This window comes from Anabrus simplex, chromosome 2, assembly GCF_040414725.1.
Source record: "Anabrus simplex isolate iqAnaSimp1 chromosome 2, ASM4041472v1, whole genome shotgun sequence".
In the NCBI taxonomy this organism is placed as follows: Eukaryota; Metazoa; Arthropoda; class Insecta; order Orthoptera; family Tettigoniidae; genus Anabrus; species Anabrus simplex.
The window spans coordinates 626,588,664-626,607,472 of NC_090266.1; the positions used below are offsets into that span (position 1 = coordinate 626,588,664).

At 39.8% G+C, this 18,809-nt stretch overlaps 1 protein-coding gene across 2 annotated transcripts in view; it reads left to right on the forward strand.

Moving 5' to 3' along the window:
* Positions 1 to 18,809, forward strand: part of LOC136862972 (adenosine 5'-monophosphoramidase HINT3) — a 63,578-nt gene that overhangs the window by 26,752 nt on the left and 18,017 nt on the right. For both annotated transcript variants that reach the window (XM_067139269.2, XM_068226230.1), the window contains exons 3-4: positions 8,675 to 8,741; positions 12,557 to 12,683. In XM_067139269.2, the coding sequence (XP_066995370.1) occupies positions 8,675 to 8,741; positions 12,557 to 12,683 (194 nt within the window). The remainder of the gene's footprint in view (positions 1 to 8,674; positions 8,742 to 12,556; positions 12,684 to 18,809) is intronic.

The following is an 18,809-nucleotide window of genomic DNA, read 5'->3' on the forward strand; positions in this document are numbered from 1 at the left end:
ATTTTTCTGCAGTGTTCATATGGAGTGAGAGCATATGATCCTGTTGATGGTGATTTATCTGTCTTGTGGCGACATTAAGTCTTGAGCAGCCTATTGGTGTAGCGCAACAGGAGTAGGCTATGTGCCGACACCAGGTTTCATCCTCTCTCTGTCTCATTATCATCCCATATACAGCTATGCAGGTCGCCCATGGCCGTGAAGTAGACATGCACCAGGCGAGCTAAACGTGTTGCTTGAATACTCCGGCACTAAAAGCCATACAATAAACAAAATAAATACTGGACAGGTGGGAGCAATATTTAAAAGATCTTCACAATGTGAAAGGAACTCTCTGTTGATGTTATGAACAACTGAGCTGATGGGAGGAGGACAATGATGTTAGTGAAATTACACTCAAGGAAGTGGAAAGGATGGTAAATAAGCTCCATTGTCACAATGCAGCAGGAATAGATGAAATTAGACCTGAAATGGTGAAATATCGTGAAAAGGCTTCACAGAGTAATAATATTAGCATGGAATATTATTAAGGTACCTTCTGATTGGCAAAAAGCAGTAATTGCACCTATTCATAAGCAAAGGAAGAGGAAGTATTGCAACAACTATCGCGGTGGTGGTGGTGATTATTTTTTAAAGAGGAAGTACAACTAGGCAACTATCAAGAAATTTCATTGATCATTATACCAGGCATGTTGTTCACTGGCATTTTGGAAGAGAGTGTGCAATTAATGGTTGAGAGTAAGTTGGATGAAAACCATTGTGGTTTCAGAGCACAAGGGGGGGCTGTCAAGATCAGATTTTCAATATGCGTTAGATAATTGAAAAATGTTCCGAGAGGAATAGACTGTTATGTTTATGTTTAGTTCTCTTTCTTTACAATCTGCTTTATGTCGCACTGACACAGATAGGTCTTACGGTGACTATGGGATACGAAAGAACTAGAAGTGGGAAGGAAAAGCAAGTGTGGCCTTAACTGAGGTACAGCATTTGCCTGGTGTGAAAATGGGAAACTACAGAAAACCATCTTCAGGGCTGCCAACTGTAGGGTTCGAACTCACTGTCTCCCGAACGCAAGCTTATAGCTATATGACCCAAACCATTTTAGTACATTTAGAGAAGGCATGCGACAAAGTACCAGGGAAAAAGAAATTAGCTGTACTGAGGGATTGTGGGATTAAGGATATATTATTAGAGGCAATCAGAAGCATTTATTTTGACAGTTGGGCTGCAGTGAGACTTCATGGTAGAATAAGTTTGCGGTTCAAGGTACTTACAGGTGTTGGACAAGGCTGTAATCTTTCACATTTCTTGTTCATAGTGTACTGTACATGATTCATCTATTGAAAGGTATAAATTTGCAGGGAGGGATTCAATTAGGTGGAAATGTAGTAAGCAGTTTGGCCTATGTTGACAAATTTGTCGTAATGGCAGATAGTGCTTAAAGCCTGCAATCTAATACTTTTGGAACTTGAAAATATGTGCAGTGATTATGATATGAAAATAGCTTGTCTAAGACTAAAGTGATGTCAGTACGGAAGAAACCTAAGAGAATTGAATGTCTGATTGGGAATACAAAACTGGAACACACAGATCATTAGAACTATTTAGGATGTGTATTCTCCCAGTATGTTAGTATAGTAAGTGAGATTGAATTGAGGTCCAGCAAAACTATTGCAGTGAGCTCGCAGTTGCGATCAAGAGTATTCTGTAAGAAAGAAGTAAGCTCCTGGACGAAACTGTCTTTACATCAGATTGATTTTTATGTTCGCGAGTGAAATCGCAGTGGACTCAGGATATCTTATTCATAAGTTGGAAGTAACAGATCTGAAGGTAGTGAGTAAGATCGCTGGTACAAATAGGTGGGAGCAGTGGCAGCAGGGCACTCTGAATGAGGAAAAAGCTGTTGGAATTGAACTTGGTGAATGAAGCGGTATGCATAAACCGGCTTTGGTGGTGGGATCATGTAAGATGGAGGAAGATAGTTTACATAGGAGAATAATGGACTCATCTTGGAGGGTAAGAGAAGAGGGAGACCAAGATGACGATGGTTAGATTCATTTTCTAATGATTTAAAGATTAGGGGTATGCAACTAAACAAGGCCACAGAGCTAGTTACAAATAGTGCATTGTGGAGGCGTTTAATAAATTCACAAAGATTTACAGAGTGAACGCTGAAAGGCACTACAGTCTATAATGAAGGGGAGCAAGTTGGTGTTTTTCAGAATGAGCATAAAAAATCCGATTGATCAAGATTTTATAGATCCGTTACCATGACACTTCTAATTGTTGTTATTCTCTCATCTATCCGTTTAAAAATATATCACAATTTTTAAAGCAAGGTTGGAGAAATTAATTTACTTCAGTTAAAACAATGGAGAAGAATGGTTTAAAACCCTACATAAAGACTTGCTCTTTGCCACCAAAGAACAGGTCCACAATGCAGAACAGTCAGCAGCACCACTCTATTACAAATTACTTCTTCAGCTAGCAATTAATCCTACCTCTTTCTATAGTTGTCTCACACTTTCTTCCTGCCCTGATACCCATGACAGTCGATTACTCTTACATTTTTAATAATTAACTTGTTCCTTTAAAAACATCAGTATCTACATTTGCACTCTATTAATTACTCTGATATGAAAATTGTTCTCCCATGCAAACCATGTCACCTTTGTGATGGGGAGACTTGTATGACCCAGTGAAGCACATAGCCAAGCTGCAGGTTCAATCATATCAGATGGGTATCTATTGAGAGACCAGACTAACTAATGGTTCATCGAAAGGGGGGTAGCAGGTTTTCGGAAGTTGCAAGGGCAGCAGTCTAGATGATTGAGTGATATGGTCTTGCATTAATACTTAACATGGCTTAGCTGTGTTGTTATTGCTGCGCATCTGAAAGCAGTGGGAAACTGCAGCTGTAACTAACTCCTGAGGACATGCAGCTCTCTCTCTGTATGAGTGAAGAATGATGTACTGTTGATGGCTTCCCACCAGGTAAAATATTCTGAAGGTAAAATAGTCTCCCATTCGGATCTCCAGGTGGGGACTACACGAGGGGGGGCAATCTTCAGGAAGGTGAATACTAACATTCTGAGAGTTGGAGCTTGAAGTTTGAATCACTGTGGGTAGGTTAGAGAATCTGAAAAGGGTAATGGATAGGCTAAAATTAGATGTAGTGGTATAAGTGAAGTACATTGGCAGGAAGAGCTGGATTTTTGGTCAGGCATCTACAGAATTATCAACACAAAATCAGACAGGAAAAATGCAGGAATTGGATTAATAATGAATTTTAAAAAATAGGACAGCGGGTAAGCTGCTATGACCAGCATACTGAAAGGATTGTTTAAGTCAAGATAGGCACCAAGCCATTGCCTACCAGAATAGTGCAGGTCTATAGGTTTATAGCCATCAAAATAACAGATGAAGAGAGGAAAGTTTTAATACAATATGTAAAAGCTGACAAGAATCTAATTGTGATGGGTGACTGGAATGAAGTGGTAGGTCAAGGAAGAGAAGGTAATGGTGTAGGAGAATTCGGATGGGGACAAAGGAATGAAAGAGGAATCGGCTGGTTGAATTCTGCACCGATCATAATTTAGTCCTTGCTTATACAGTGAAACCTCGTTAGTGCATTCCTCATTAACACGTTTTCCTGCTTACCACATCGTAAATTCGAAGTCCCGATTCTCATTGTATTAAATCTATATAAAAATACCTCGCTTATCACATCACCAATTTTTGCTATTACCGCTTAGTACGATCACATTTTTCCTAGCCCTAAAAATGTTATTTGTCATCCCTTGTGAAACAAACATGGTTTCCAACTCAGGTAAGATCCGGCGCCACAGTTGTGTGATTATGGAAAAAGGCCTTAAATTCCTGAACTTCACAGGATAAGTTGCACATTCTGGGAGCAAGCTGTTAGCCTCAGGAATGTTCAAGTTTGCTTCCCGGTTAGCAACAAGATTGCTGAATAACACAGTGAGTCTATTTGTGCTTGTATTCCGCATTCCATTCAGAAGTTAGAAATGAATTTTGTGTTGAGTGGTACGGTTAATTTAATTTCATGTGGCTATTTCTAGCCGAGTGCAGCCCTTGTAAGGCAGACCCTCCGATGAGGGTGGGCGGCATCTGCCATGCGTAGCTAACTGCGTGTTGTTGTGGTGGAGGATAGTGTTATATGTGGTGCGGGAGTTGCAGGGACGTTGGGGACAGCACAAACACCCAGCCCCCGGGCCGTTGGAATTAACCAATGAAGGTTAAAATCCCCGACCCGGCCGGGAATCGAACCCGGGACCCTCTGAACCGAAGGCCGGTACACTGACCATTCAGCCAACAAGTCGAACAGTGGTACGGTGAAGTGTGGTGAATGTTTGTCACGTGATACGGTACCCTGTATCAGGATTAGGAACATATACACATACCTATCGCATCAAGGATACTCTAAGTAAAAGTGCTCAAGTAAAAATCGGAGTACCCCAAGGAACAGTGTTAGAACCAATTCTTTTTCTGTTATAAAGGGTGAAGCGAAATTCGCGCACTCGGGCGTCGCAGCACAACTCCTCACATGCCAGCAATAAAACGTCTCTCACAAAACTTCATCCTGCGAGTATATCCGGCAGAAAAAGGACATTGAAGAGTGGCAATCTGGCAACACTGTAACCACATGTAGGGTAACTACCTATGTCAGCACACATTAGTCGTGCTGTACAGTTGGTGCAGTGGATAGAGTTTGGGTTAGCATGCAGGAGGTCAAGGGTTCGATCCTGGGTTGAGGCGTATGTTTTTTATTTCGTAAACGTAGTCCAGGTGGTATGGTATCTGGCATCTTAATAGTCAGCAGAGGATAAATTCACTCCCACGACGTGGAAAGGTCGTCTTTCAAAGCTGACCAATGAAAACGACTGATCGTCCATTTCTGGGATTGTAGTATGTAAGTGGAAATGGTTTCTAGATGACCCGCTGCAGTCTCTGTTGACCTTTTAATACTTTCCACCGGACGAGTTGGACATGTGGTTAGGGGCGCGCGGCTGTGAGCTTGCATCTGGGAGAGAGTGGGTTCGAACCCCACTGTTTGTAGCCCTGAAGATGGTTTTCCGTGGTTTCCCATTTTCACACCAGGCAAATGCTGGGGCTGTTCCTTAATTAAGTCCACAGCTGCTTCCTTCCCATTCCTAGGCCTTTCCTGTCCCATTGTCGCCATAAGACCTATCTGTGTCGGTACAACGTAAAGTAACTTGCAAAAAAAAAAATTAATACTTAACATCTTGAGAAATGGTAGATACAGTTCTCACTGTACCCGTGGATACACAACGCAGAATGCCTTCATGTCGGAAAAAATAGTATCTATAGTGTTCCCATATCCCTGTTGGTTAGTTTTTATTCATATATTCAGTAGTTAGTTTTCTCGCTTAACACGTTCATTTTTGTTGACCCCTGCAGAAACGTCTTAACGACGTTTTACTATACTTGGTTCAAACACCTCAAACAACGGCTGTATATGTGGACTAGACCTGGAGACACTGGATGGTATCAAATAGACTTCATTATGATTAGGCAGAGATTCAGAAACTAGGTGTTGGATTGCAGGACTTTCCTGGGAGCAGATGTGGACCCTGACCGCAACTTGTAGGTCATGAAATGCCATCTGAAATTGAAGAAATTGAAAAAAGGAAGGAATGCAAGGAGATGGGATCTAGACAAGTTGAAAGAAAAGAGTGTGAGGGATTGTTTCAAGGAACATGTTGCACAAGGACTAAATGAAAAGGCTGAAGGAAACACAATAGAGGAAGAGTGGATAGTCATGAAAAATGACGTCAGTAGGGCTGCTGAGGAAATTTTAGGAAGGAAGAAAAGATCAACTAAGAATCAGTGGATAACTCAGGAGATACTAAACCTGATTGATGAATGATGAAAATACAAGAATGCTAGGAATGAAGTGGGCAGAAAAGAATACAGGCGATTAAAGAATGAAGTAGAAAGTGCAAGTTAGCTAAGGAAGAATGGCTGAAGGAGAACTGCAAGGATGTCAAAGGTTGTCTGGTCCTAGGAAATGTGGCCTTTGGAGAAAGGAAATCTTGGCTGAAAGATGACAGGAATATATCTAACAGTTGTATCAAGGCAAAGTAGTAGGCCTAGATGATATGGTTCTATTATAAGATAAGTCTGTTGATGCTGAAGAAATTGCAGGCCCAATTTTGAAGTCAGAATTTGACAGATCTTTGAGATACCTAAATACAAACAAGTCACTTGGAATTGATGATTTATACGGACTGCTTTTGGAGAAACCAGAATGGTGAGATTATTCCATTTAGTGTGTAAGTTGTATGATATGGGAGAAGTGCCATGTGATCTTCGGCAGAATGTTGTGATACCTATTCCTAAGAAAGCAGGTGCTGACAAGTGTGGAAACTACTGCACCATTAGTATTAATATCTCACACCTGCAAAATTTTAATACATATTATTTACAGAACAATGGAAAAACAAGTTGTAACAAGTTGTATCTGAGTTGGGAGAAGTTCAGTTTGGCTTCAGAAGAAATGTAGGAACACGTGAAACAGTCCTGAACTTTGTCTAATCTTAGAGGACCGAATTAAGAACAAGCCCACATACATGACGTTCGTAGATCTAGAAAAGGCATTCCATAATGTTGATTGGACCAAGCTATTTGAGATTCTGAAGATGATCACGATCGGATACCAAGAAAGAATTATTATCTGCATTCTGTATAAAAATCCGTCTTGCAGTGATAAGAATTGGGGGCTTTGAAAACGAAGCAGTATTCCAGAAAAGAGTGAGGCAAGGCTGCCTTTTGTTCCCCTTCGATTTCAGTGTTTATATAGAACAGGCTGTAAAGGAAGTGAAAGAGGAATTTGGAAAGGGAATCACGTTCCAGGAATAGGAAATTAAAGCCCTGAGATTTACCGATATTATTACTTTATCTGAGTGTGCAGAAGATCTGGAGAAATTGCTGAATGTTATGGACAGAATCTTTGGTGAAGGAGTACAAGATGAAAATAAAGTCTAAAACAAAAGTAATGGAGTGCATTCAAGTGAAGTCAGGTGATACAGGAAATTGTGAAGTCTTGAAGTAAGTAGATGAATATTGTTACTTGGGTAGTAAAATAACTAACAATGGCAGAAGTAGGGAGGACCTATTTTGTTGGAGAAAACTAGGGGGTGGCGAAGTAGAGATTGTTTATTAGGTGGAATTGTAAATATTTATTTAGAAACCCAGTAATATTACATGTGTAACAAAACTATGTTTGACTAATAAATTTGCTAATTTGTATTTAGTTTTTTAATCTAATAAAACAAAAAGAAATGTAGAAGTTAGGAAAACATGCTAACTACCTTTACAGTGATACCGGGGGGGGGGGGACGACACTACACCATCAAATGAACATTGCACTCGTAATCCAGAAATGCTCAGGTTGGAAATGTAATGTGCATTTTCATTAGCGGAAAATAGATAAGCTTCCATTCCAGCCTAGATACTAACACTAATAGATAACTAGAACAGAGGGGCAATAACAAAAATGTTAACTCTGGTGAGTTGGTGAAGTTACAGAATTGTGAGTGCAAAAAAAAAATATATATAATTTAAAAAAAAAACTGCTACAATGTTGTGAAATGGGCTGAAGACAGTAGTATGATGGTAAACAAGATGAAAATTCAGGTTGTAAGTTTCACTAAGAGGAAAAGTTTTCTGCTTTAATTACTGTCTTGATGGGGTAATAGTACCACATGGGGATCACTGGAGGAGGTACCTACGAGTTAATGTAAGGAATGATCTTCATTAGTGTAATCACATTAGCAAGGTTGTAAAGAAAGGATACAGATCTGATTATGAGGGTATTTAAGGGTTGTAGTAAGAATGTGAAAGAGAGTGTGTATAAGTGGTCTGGTAAGACCCCAATTAGATTAAGGCTCCAGCGTATGGGACCTTCACCAGGATTACTTGACTTGAGAAATGGGAAAGATCTGAAGAAAAGCAGCAACATTTATTCTGGATGCTTTCTGACAAAAGAGTAGCGTTACAAAAATGTTGCAGGTTTTGTGCTGGGAAGACTTAGGAGTATGAAGATGGGCTGCTCGACTAAGCAGTATGTTACAAGTAACTATTCTCATTTTGGTTCCGTATTGAAGATGACGTATGTCTCGAATATTATTACAATTTTTTTTTTTTTTAAGTGGACTTAAAAAAATATATATTGTAATAATATTCGAGACATAAGCAGTATGTTCCGCACTGTCATTAGAGAGATAGCGTGGAATGACATTAGTAGATGAATAAACTTGTGTGGAGCTTTTAAAAGTAGGAAAGATCATAATACCCATGAAGTTAAAGTTGGAATTTAAGAGGATGAACTGCAGCAGATATTCATTTATAGGTTTAGGAATAAGGCATTGGAATAATTTATCAACGGAAATGTTCGATAAATTTCAATGTTCTTCGGAAACATTTATTATAATTAAGCTATTTCTTTATCAGGTATAATCTGTTATTATATGTTTCCTTTTTCAGGTATTGTCTAAATGTTATTTATTCATAAACTAGTTTCAGCAGACTGAAGAACCTAATGGTAATAAATTACTATCCAGAATTGACGTATGTTATGTAAGACTATTTTGATAGTCATTCACAGCATTTTTATGTAAATTCTTTGTTTCAGTTGATTCCATGGTAGAACTTGGTAAGCAGGTGCTAACTGAAGTAAATGGGGATACTTCAGACATCAGGTTGGTTATTAAATTCCTTATAGTTTTTCTTGCTAATGGTTCAACATCACGCTATCACATTGAAGGTTTTTGGCAACATAAAGGGGGGAAAGCATTTGCCTTGTTTGAAAATGGGAAACCATGGAAAACGATATTCAGGGTCAACGACAGTGGAATTCTGACCCACTGTCTCTCAAATAAAAGCTCACAACTAAGTGAATCTAAACGAACAGCTAACTCGCCCGTTCTGTATGGTTTGTACAGTTGCTCAAGAAATGAATGAGTGCACCCTTGATAACTGTCAAGAATGGTGGGTTTACACAAAAACCTTTACAGTAGTCAGAGATTATGACGACATATTACGTGGTTTCTTGACTCATTCACTCTGGGCTCGAGAACTACACAAGAAAGAAAGTAAAAATATGGCCTGAGACTTTACTGTTACCTCCACAAATAAACACAAATGGGAATACAGTACATCAGAAAGAAACAAAGTGAGTCAGGGAACCCTGTGTTAGCTGGATGGAAGGAAGCTTTGGATTGAACTGACTGTGTGGCATATATGGCACTGGCGTAGGTTCAAAACTTCTTAGTGAGCGGATGGGTTTTTTCTTTCCAATTATACTGATCCCTTTTAGCTAGGAGATATGTGGATGTTACCATACATGGATAGTATCATATTAATTATGAGTATTTTTTTACTTATTCCCTGAAATTTTGTCCTTTCACTCGAGGATGAGGCAAGAAAGAAAATAAAAATATGCCTTGAGATTTAATGTCAGTCTCTACAAATAAAACAAATCATAAGCAAACACAAATCAGTATTGTGTCTGCCAACCCTCGTGCTCTGACTACTCGAAGTCAATTAGGCACAGAAGCAGCGAGTGTCCGGAAGAAACTCACTTTAAGGACCACTTCTTCCTGCAGAGTACTCTTCATTAAACCCCAGACATTCTCAATGGAATTCAGGTCAAGACTATTCGGAGGCCAGGGCATCACCTCGATCCTTGCCTGCAAATCAGACCATCACTGAACAGCCTTTTTTTTATATGAACTGGGTGATTATCCTGCTGGAAGCTAATACACTCTTCTTCAGGATAAAATTATGTCCAATCCTCGAATTGACCAGACTCTTTTTACCATTCGTAAATCTCAGCATTGAGAGTTCCCAGAATTTTTCAACGGCATCCTGGCACTATGTAAGGTAAACTAACCCCAGCAAAGAACATTAAAACAACCACTAATGAGAGAGATGTCAACATATTCAGTTTCATACGGGATGGGTTCGTGGTATACGTGGCTCTGCCCCTCATCTCCTCAGGAAAACGTAACTTCATCTTCCTACATGAATTTCAGTATTTCCATCGCAAACGTGAGGCAATCAGGTATTTAGTCCTCAGTCAAATGGACATTCTTAACAGCGACATAATTTTGCAGTCCCACATCCCTAATTCGGTTACTTGCAGTCTGCATCACACCAGGAAAGGAAGATTAGTTCACAGTGAAAGAGTTGAGAGGAGGGAGTCGTCTTGTAGTGCTGCCAGGAGGGCTTCATTTTGCTTTATGATATAGGGTATCCACATAATGTGTATATAAAAATGAGACTTAAAAAATAAGAAAAACCTGGGACAATTAAGAATTCTTCGTATCATGCATAAAAATAATCCAACATGACTTCTTAAATTTGTTCGGCAGACTGATGTAGAGATAGAAGTAGATCTCTCATTAACCCTGTACTTCTTACTTTTATGTTTTTTTAATCAAGAAGTGTCTTCTGATATTTTTTCAGAAAAGTCAGCACATGATACCCCATTCAAGTGAGATTGTAAACATTATGGGCTGATTGCAGAAACAATGACTAGTTTTAAGCCCTAGACATTGTCTACCTAAACAACGTCTAAATCGAGCATGATCTTCCATTGCATAAACAATGTTTAGTCGATGTTTAACTAGACATCGCTTAAAGTTTCAATTTTGGTTTGAAAATGGAGACAGAAGTATCTTTCATGCAACTCTTTGCTTGTCACAACCAATGAAATTCGTCGGGCAAATGCCAGTCAGCTGTTCGTCTTCATACACATAACTCAAATATGGCTGAGTATGACTTGCCCACAGAGAAGAGTATCGTTTTCGGTGGAAATTAAATCTAATAATATTATGGGCACTAAAGCGACACACCACCGTGGGAAATCTGGCTTTCATCATAGCGTTGTTACAGCAAGTGTAATCTACTCATAAATACGGTAGCTTCTACGAAGGGAAGATGAAGCAAAAGTAATGTGTATCCGTGTGTGTTGTACAGGCCATATAGACGTAGCTTCCATTCTGGAGATAGTAGGTTCCAAACACATCATTGGCAGCCATGAAGGTTGTTTTCCGTAGTTTCCCTACAGATGGAGTATAATTTTGATTTGACATACCCTGAGTAGCTAAAGTCTCAAGGTATGCTGTACAACCATTGGAACCCCATATACTAAATTAATGCTCACATGCCAGATGTTACAAAATGTTCCCCTAATTTTTTTAACTGTGTATATAAAAGTTGAAAGTGGGTTCAGCTCAGTAACATCACGGGAAAAGGGGTTTACAGAATTTCCCAAAACTTTGTATTTAAGTTCAAGGGTAGCTGGAGTGTGCTGTAGACTATAAATTATTTGATTAGTATTTAGTGGCTTAGCAATATTAAGGGGACCAAAACAGAAAATGCCCTCCGCTGTTAATATTAGCTGGATCAAAAGCTGTACATAATAAAAATTGGTCAAAATTTAATTTCTGATCTTTTATGTTCATTCATTTTTACCCTACAAAGAAGAATAACAAGAGAGAATCAGAATTATTACGGTGAGTTTTTTGTACATCCAAATATCTTCAGAAATATTGGTTCTAACTGTAAATGGTACAGAACCAAAGTTAAGGAACTTAAAATTTCCAATCATTTATGTCGCATATATTTCTACACTATGGGCTATGATAACAGAGGTGTTCATGAATTTACATTCTTAGTGCCAAGTTCATCAACGCCGAATATCGCTGATATGGTAATGTGGTTCATATATCATGGAAAGGAGTTAACTGCCAATGATGGTCATTGTTGTCGTGATTGTCCTTATACAGTGCAAAACCGTGTAATCATGAGACCATACTGATCAGGAAGATAATGAAAATGAGCATTGAAATGAGAAGGGAAACTTGAATAATAATAATAATAATAATAATAATAATAATAATAATAATAATAATAATAATAATAATAATAATAATAATAATAATAATAATACGGAGGGGGAAGTAAGATTCCCCTGGCCTTGGATGCCCTAATATTGCTGAAACAGAAGAAAACTAAATGTGATGGCCTACAAGGTCATAAGCTCCTAAAGCTTGCAAACAATAACTTTTGCGCTGGCCATTGTAATTGGTGGAAGTGTACTGTCCCTCTCTCTTCTGCTGCCACTCATATCTGCCACAATTACTAAAACTAACCCACCAGCAATGGGTACACAACAGCTAGTCATTCATTATTCTTACAATTAGCTGATAACCATGAAAAACCATTTCACCAAGTAAGTTGGTCATTCGGAAGATAGTGGGTTCAAACACTACTGTCGGCAGCCCTGAAGATGGTTTTCCCTGGTTTCCCATTTTCTCACCAGATAAATGCTGGGGCTTTACCTTAATTAAGGCCACGGCTTCTTTCTTCCCACTCCTAGCCCTTTCCTATCCTATCGTCGCCATAAAACCTACCTGTGTTGGTGCAACATAAAGCAAATTGTAAAAAAATGTAAACCATTTCTCACTAAGTAGAATTTTTAAAATTTGTCTCTTCTCTGTTTCCACAGGATGGGGTTTCACTGGCCGCCGTTTCATTCTATAGCTCATCTTCACCTTCACGTTATATCACCTACTAGTCAGCTCTCCTTAAAGGGACGGCTAATTACTCTTCCAAATTCCTGGTGGTTTGTATCTGTAAGTATTATTGTGTACATAGAACAAGAACTACTCTGACCCACTATCGGCAGCCCTGAAAATGGTTTTCCGTGGTTTCCCATTTTCACACCAGGCAAATGCTGGGGCTGTACCTTAATTAAGGCCACGGCCGCTTCCTTCCAACTCCTAGGCCTATCCTATCCCATCGTCGCCATAAGACCTATCTGTGTCGGCGCGACGTAAAGCCCCTAGCAAAAAAAAAAAATAACTACTCTGAAAGCTGGCTCTGATCTGTCTCATCTTTTATAGTCATCTTTTTGTGTTTCTCACATTTAAGCATTTTGTACAGTAACAACTTTTAGTTTAAACAATTATTTTTTACAATTTTCTTTTTCGTCGCACCGACAGATAGGCCTGATGTCACTGATTGGATAGTAAAGGGTAAGGTGTGGGAAGGAGGGAAGCAACCATGGCATTGATTAAGGTACAGCCCCAGCATTTTCCTGGTATGTGAATGGGAAACCACGGAAAAAAATCTTCATGGCTGCTGACAGCGGGATTCCAACCCACTATCTCCCAAATGTAAGCTGACAGCTACATGACCCAAACCACACAGCCACTTTGTCGGTTTTAATTAACAACTCTGAAGTTTGAAGTGTTAATTCAACAACATACGAGGGGGGAATCAAACTGGGATTTTATCCTTTATTTAAATTAATTTATTGAAAAACACAAGGCAAATACAATTTACTTTTCCACATAGTTTCCTGCTTTGGAAATGCATTTGTCCCAGCTTTTTGTTGCCCTCATCGTAAAAAGAACAGGGTTGTGTCACCAGCCAGTTGTGCAGGAAGTCTTCCACACTCTCGTCATCTTCAAAACGTTGCCCTCCTAGAACTTCTTTAAGCGGTCCGAACAAATGGAAATCACTGGGCGATAATTCCGGGCTGTAAGGCGGATGATCAAGTGTAATCCAGTGCATTTCCTGTAGTTTGGAGATAGAGTTGCAGTATGGGGCCGCGCGTTGTCGTGGAGGAGGATGACGTGTCGGATCGGTTGGTCTCGTCTTTTGTGGCGATATGCAACACTTGCCTTGTTCAACAGCTCGCAGTAGTAAGCAGCATTAATTGTGCATCGCTCATGGAAAAAATCAATCAGCAATAATGTCTTTAACCGCACGAATGTTTTCGTCTGTAATGCTGGTCTAAGGACAACGATTGTGTTGCTTATTTTCCAGACGTTCTCATCATTCCTTGAACTTTTTATACCAGGCAAACACATGTGTCTTTGACAATGTTTCATCACCTAAGTGTGCAGTCAATCTCTGGCAAATTTCTGCTGCTGTAACTCCTTCATGAACAGAAATTTTATAATTATGCGTTGCACAGTGGAGGGGTGCAACTGTTGCTCCGACATCGTGAGCGTTACCGATGAAACGGCAGGAAATATCCAACAGCACGCTCTCCCCACTCCTAATGGTGCTGCCTAAGCATAGCAGAAGCGCGAAGGCCAGTCCTACCAACTGTTGAAGTTCAGGAACAAAATTCCCGTTTATATTTGATCGACATTCATACCAACATCATTATAGCAAGCAGGTCACAAATGTAGGAAGAGTAGTCTTTAATTTACTGAGATGGAAGTAGCTACACTGAAATCAACACTTTTTTTTTTTTACCCTAGCAGGGTTGGGAAAAAGCAGAAGGTTTTTGTTTAAACTTTCTTTTTGTATAAGCCAGATATAATTTCAAATATTTCCTTTAAGTAAATCTAAACCACTTGTGGATCCTTATTGACTATACCGGTTGTCTCACGTAAGAGTTGTTGGGCACCTTTTCTCTCGTATTTCGGAAGGTGTTTTCAGTTTTATTTTTGTAATGTTGAGGTAGAACGTATAATGCGCATCATGTATATCGTGTGATATGTGACATCTGAAAATGTTTTGGTGCACATTGTTTGTGAACGAAATGCTGTTTAAAGTCTAATTTTGTGTGTCCAGTTGAAAGAGAGGCCTCAGATTACCATATAATCTCGATTACCACCTGCTACCGATTAAGACCCGCACCCTTATTTTGAAGGAACAAAATTTTAAAAAAAGTGAAGTCAAAATTATTCACAATCTTTACTAACACACATCAAATGATTAGAAAATACAAATAAAAGTAAACAAACATTTCCAGAATGATATCCAACGAGTTCGTTCATCATCATCATCAGTACCAACTTCGGAACTTTCATCACCATCACCTTCCCACAAAATGTCGTCATCGCTGCCATCCATAGCATTAGAAATGCTACATTTCCTGAAGCTCTTCTGTATGAGGTCTCCAGGGATAAGATTTCATGCCGTCAAAATTCACAAACACAGCAGCTGAACTCCCGGGCACTGAATGCGACCATTTGGCGTCAGTATGTGATTATCAGCCGCCATCCATTCTGTACAGAGCTGTTTCAAGGCTACTTTAAATGGACGGTTCACGCAGACGTCCAGCGGCTGTAGCACAGACGTCATCCCGCCCGGAATGACTGCTAGGTTGGTTTTCCCATCCTTGATGTGTTTCTTCACAGCGTCTGTTGTGTGGCCGCGGTAACTGTCAAGAACAAGCAAGCTCTTTTGTCCCAATAATGCACCAGGGTGACATTGCCAGACACACTTTACCCAGTCTTCCACAAGTGAACTGTCCATCCAGCCGGAGTTCTGAGATCTGACGATAACACCAGTGGGTAGATTTTTAGGAAGTGTCTTTTGCTTGAGAACAATGTACGGCGGCAATTTGGTTCCGTCGGCGAGAATACACAACATTACCGTACACCGTTGTTTTTCATTACCACCTGTTCTAATGGTAACGGTTTTCGCACCCTTAACATTCACACTCTTGTCCACTGCCATTTCATAGTAGACTGGCGTCAGATCTGAATTGCTAGTTTGGGAAAGCAAATATGCATTTTCCTTCTGCAACCGAATTATGTGACACTGAAACGACAATAACTTCTCATTGTAGGCACCAGGAAGACGCTGTGGAACTGAGGTATGCTTTCGTACGCTCAACCCATTTCTTTTACAAAAATTACAAACCCATCCTCAGCTTGCCTTAAACCCTTCTGTTGAAAGTTCCTTTGTGATCTCTAATGCCTTTAGCTGACACATTTCGGTTGACACACCATATCCCAATTCCTGCCTTTCTCTCACATATTTATAAAGTTATTTTTCAATTTCTTGAAACTGTACACTCAGTCCACGAAAAACTCTACGATCAACACTACATATTAATAGCACATTTTTCTTCTTTCTCCAATCGCGAATACACGACTCGTTAATATCGTATTTCCTACCGGCGGCATGATTTCCAATAATTTCGGCTTCCTAACTACTTTCAGTTTCTCACTCGCAGTAGAAGATTGCAAACGTTTTGTGGAATTCATATTGATACTCCGAGAACGTGCGTGAGACTGACGCCAAGCATGGAAGTAGCATATACTGATAGCGGAAAGAGCATTGTTGCCAAGCCGCGCCGGCGGTGATGCCCGATTTACATGCAATCAGAAAGATTAATTTCCGAAAATTTAAAATAAAACCTGTACCCAAATTTGGAAACGATATTTTCGAAAAAACAGTGCGGGTGGTATTCAAGATTATACGGTATTTTAGTGTGATATTCTGTTCAAGGATATTTATTGATTGTGACAGTACAGCAAGAGGAACATTTAGTATTTCCAGTAGTGGCTGAGTAGGCGGCTGTATGACAGTATTGTGGAGGCACACAGCGCAACCCAAAGCAGCCTGGCCTGGGAAGTCAGCTGAGTATGGCATAGTGAGGATGTGTACTGATTTGAGTAAGTGTGGGAGAGGAGGAAGGCAAATTGGTATGGATCATTTGGTGTGTCTGTTGTGCTTTTGACTGCAGTCAACCCTGGTTGGGAGGAAAGCACGTACTCGTATTAACACAGTCGGGCACAGAATAGCAGTCATGATGTAGCACAGAATGTCTTGATATTCCAGTTTCCTTATCAGCAACACAATAACACATACCGTATTTGGTTTGCACAGTCATTACACGACAGAACAGTGTGAAAAAATCACAGCAGACAGTAGAAGTACCTTTATTTGAACTCATTTATGATATGTAATGAGCAACAAAACAAAACTTTTACACTCTCAAGCTACAAATAATCACCACCAAAGCTCATTCGCTGTAGCATATTTATCATCAGTTGGTGCCACTATCTGCTTGTGTTGTCTTGCACTGTTTTTTATCAGTTCATTAGGTGTTCGAAAAACCACCCACCCCTTTCTTCTCGACAGTGTTCCAGCCTAAAATGGACGCTAGCTGTGGCGCCTTAGGTCATGTGATCTTATCCAGTAAAGACAGAGCCAGCCTGATTTGGTTTTTGATTTCTGCATGGGTTTCACATGGTGCTGTATGTGTTATTGTTGCCAAAAAGTTAAAAGTCTAGGTTATTTAGATTGGGACCCCTGTGAGTGGGGGACGCAGACGAAGAATACACTCACGGTATCCCCTGCCTGTCGTTAGGGGCGACCAAGGGATGATTGAATTAGAACTATGAAACTGCTTGTAATTAGTACCATCACGCGGGAAACACCATGGGTCGCCTTGTCTTGCAAGGAGTACCACTATGTTAGATACACAATAGGTTTGTGATTAGTAGCAGAGAGTGGTTCACTGTGGGTTTACAGTACCTGTGATTAGAACCACTATATGTGGAATACCACGGGCTTACATTGCCTGTGATTACTACCATTATGTGCGAAACACCACGGGTCTGGGCATTGCCTGTGATTAGTACCACTATATGAGTGACACTGTGGGTCTGCTTTGCCTGTGATTAGTACCCACTATGTGAGAAACACCACAGGAATACCGGCGCTCGTGATTAGTACACCTGTGAGAGGAACACCGTGGGTTTGCGCTGCCTATGAGTGGTGCCATTATGTGAGAAACATCATAGGTCTGCATTACCTGTGCAACGTACAATACTTGTGAGTAGTACCATAATGTGTGGAACACCATGAGTCTATGCTTCTTTTGATTAGTACTGCAAAATGAGAAATACCATGGTTCTTACTTTCCTAGCGATAAGTACCATTATGAGGGGCCATTAGCGTGGATTTGGACCCCTTTAGACAACAAGCATCATAGATTCAGAATTGTGCTGTGGAAGCAGTAGCTTAGTCAGTAATACCATTGTTTTAAGATTGTTTCTGGGAAGGTGAGTCAGATCCACTGATTGTTTTAAGTTCATAATCATTGTTTTTGAATTCTAGTCAGTAGATCGATTCTGGAATTATTTTTAACTTCCAGTATTGTGAGTTGTATCTGCTGATTACTTTAAATTCATATTCATCCATTCATTCTTCATCATTACGTTTTGAAATCTGGTCACTGGATGAATTTTGGACTTTTAAATTGTTGTTACATTTCGTGTTATTTCGTACCATTAGGGGCCGATGACCTAGCTGTTAGGCCCCTTTAAACAACTAGCATCATCATTTAGATCGGGTGACCTAGCTGGTCATGCAGATGTTCATACCCCTGTCTATTGTTTTTTTACAAATTAAATCTTTCGCTGCTTGTCGCAAAGTTACAGTGCAGTTGCCCGATGACACTAACCCCAGCAACTCATGATCCATCAGAGTTGATTTTCTTGCTTACGCAGCCAGTGGGGATTGACAGGCCCAGTAGTGGCTGCGTTTATGATTCAGCACGCCAGTGTTGTAAACCGTTGACGCGTCCATAAACAAACTACTTTTAAAAAATTGATGTGTTGGTTCAATTCCCATTTATATTAATGTAACTTTAAAGATTTTGAGTCTGTGCAATACTAATCAAAACATCTGTAACACTATAACATTCTGAAAAAACAAAAAACAAAAAAAAAACAACACTAAGTTCCTTACGAAACCATTTGCATTAGCTGATTAGCCTCTTCCTCCTCCAAAGGCTTTTGATGCATGCGTTCCTGCGATACAGATGCATTTTCGACTCTTTTCAAAAGTATTGCACAATGCTCTGTGTCATACTTAAGTCTCTGACAACTGCTCATATACTGCTGTGTGGGTCTGTGTCCACCATATCCAGTACAATGGCCCAATTAGGATTTTGCACAGGCCTGTTTCACTAGCATGTCATAGGGCACAAAACTCCAATC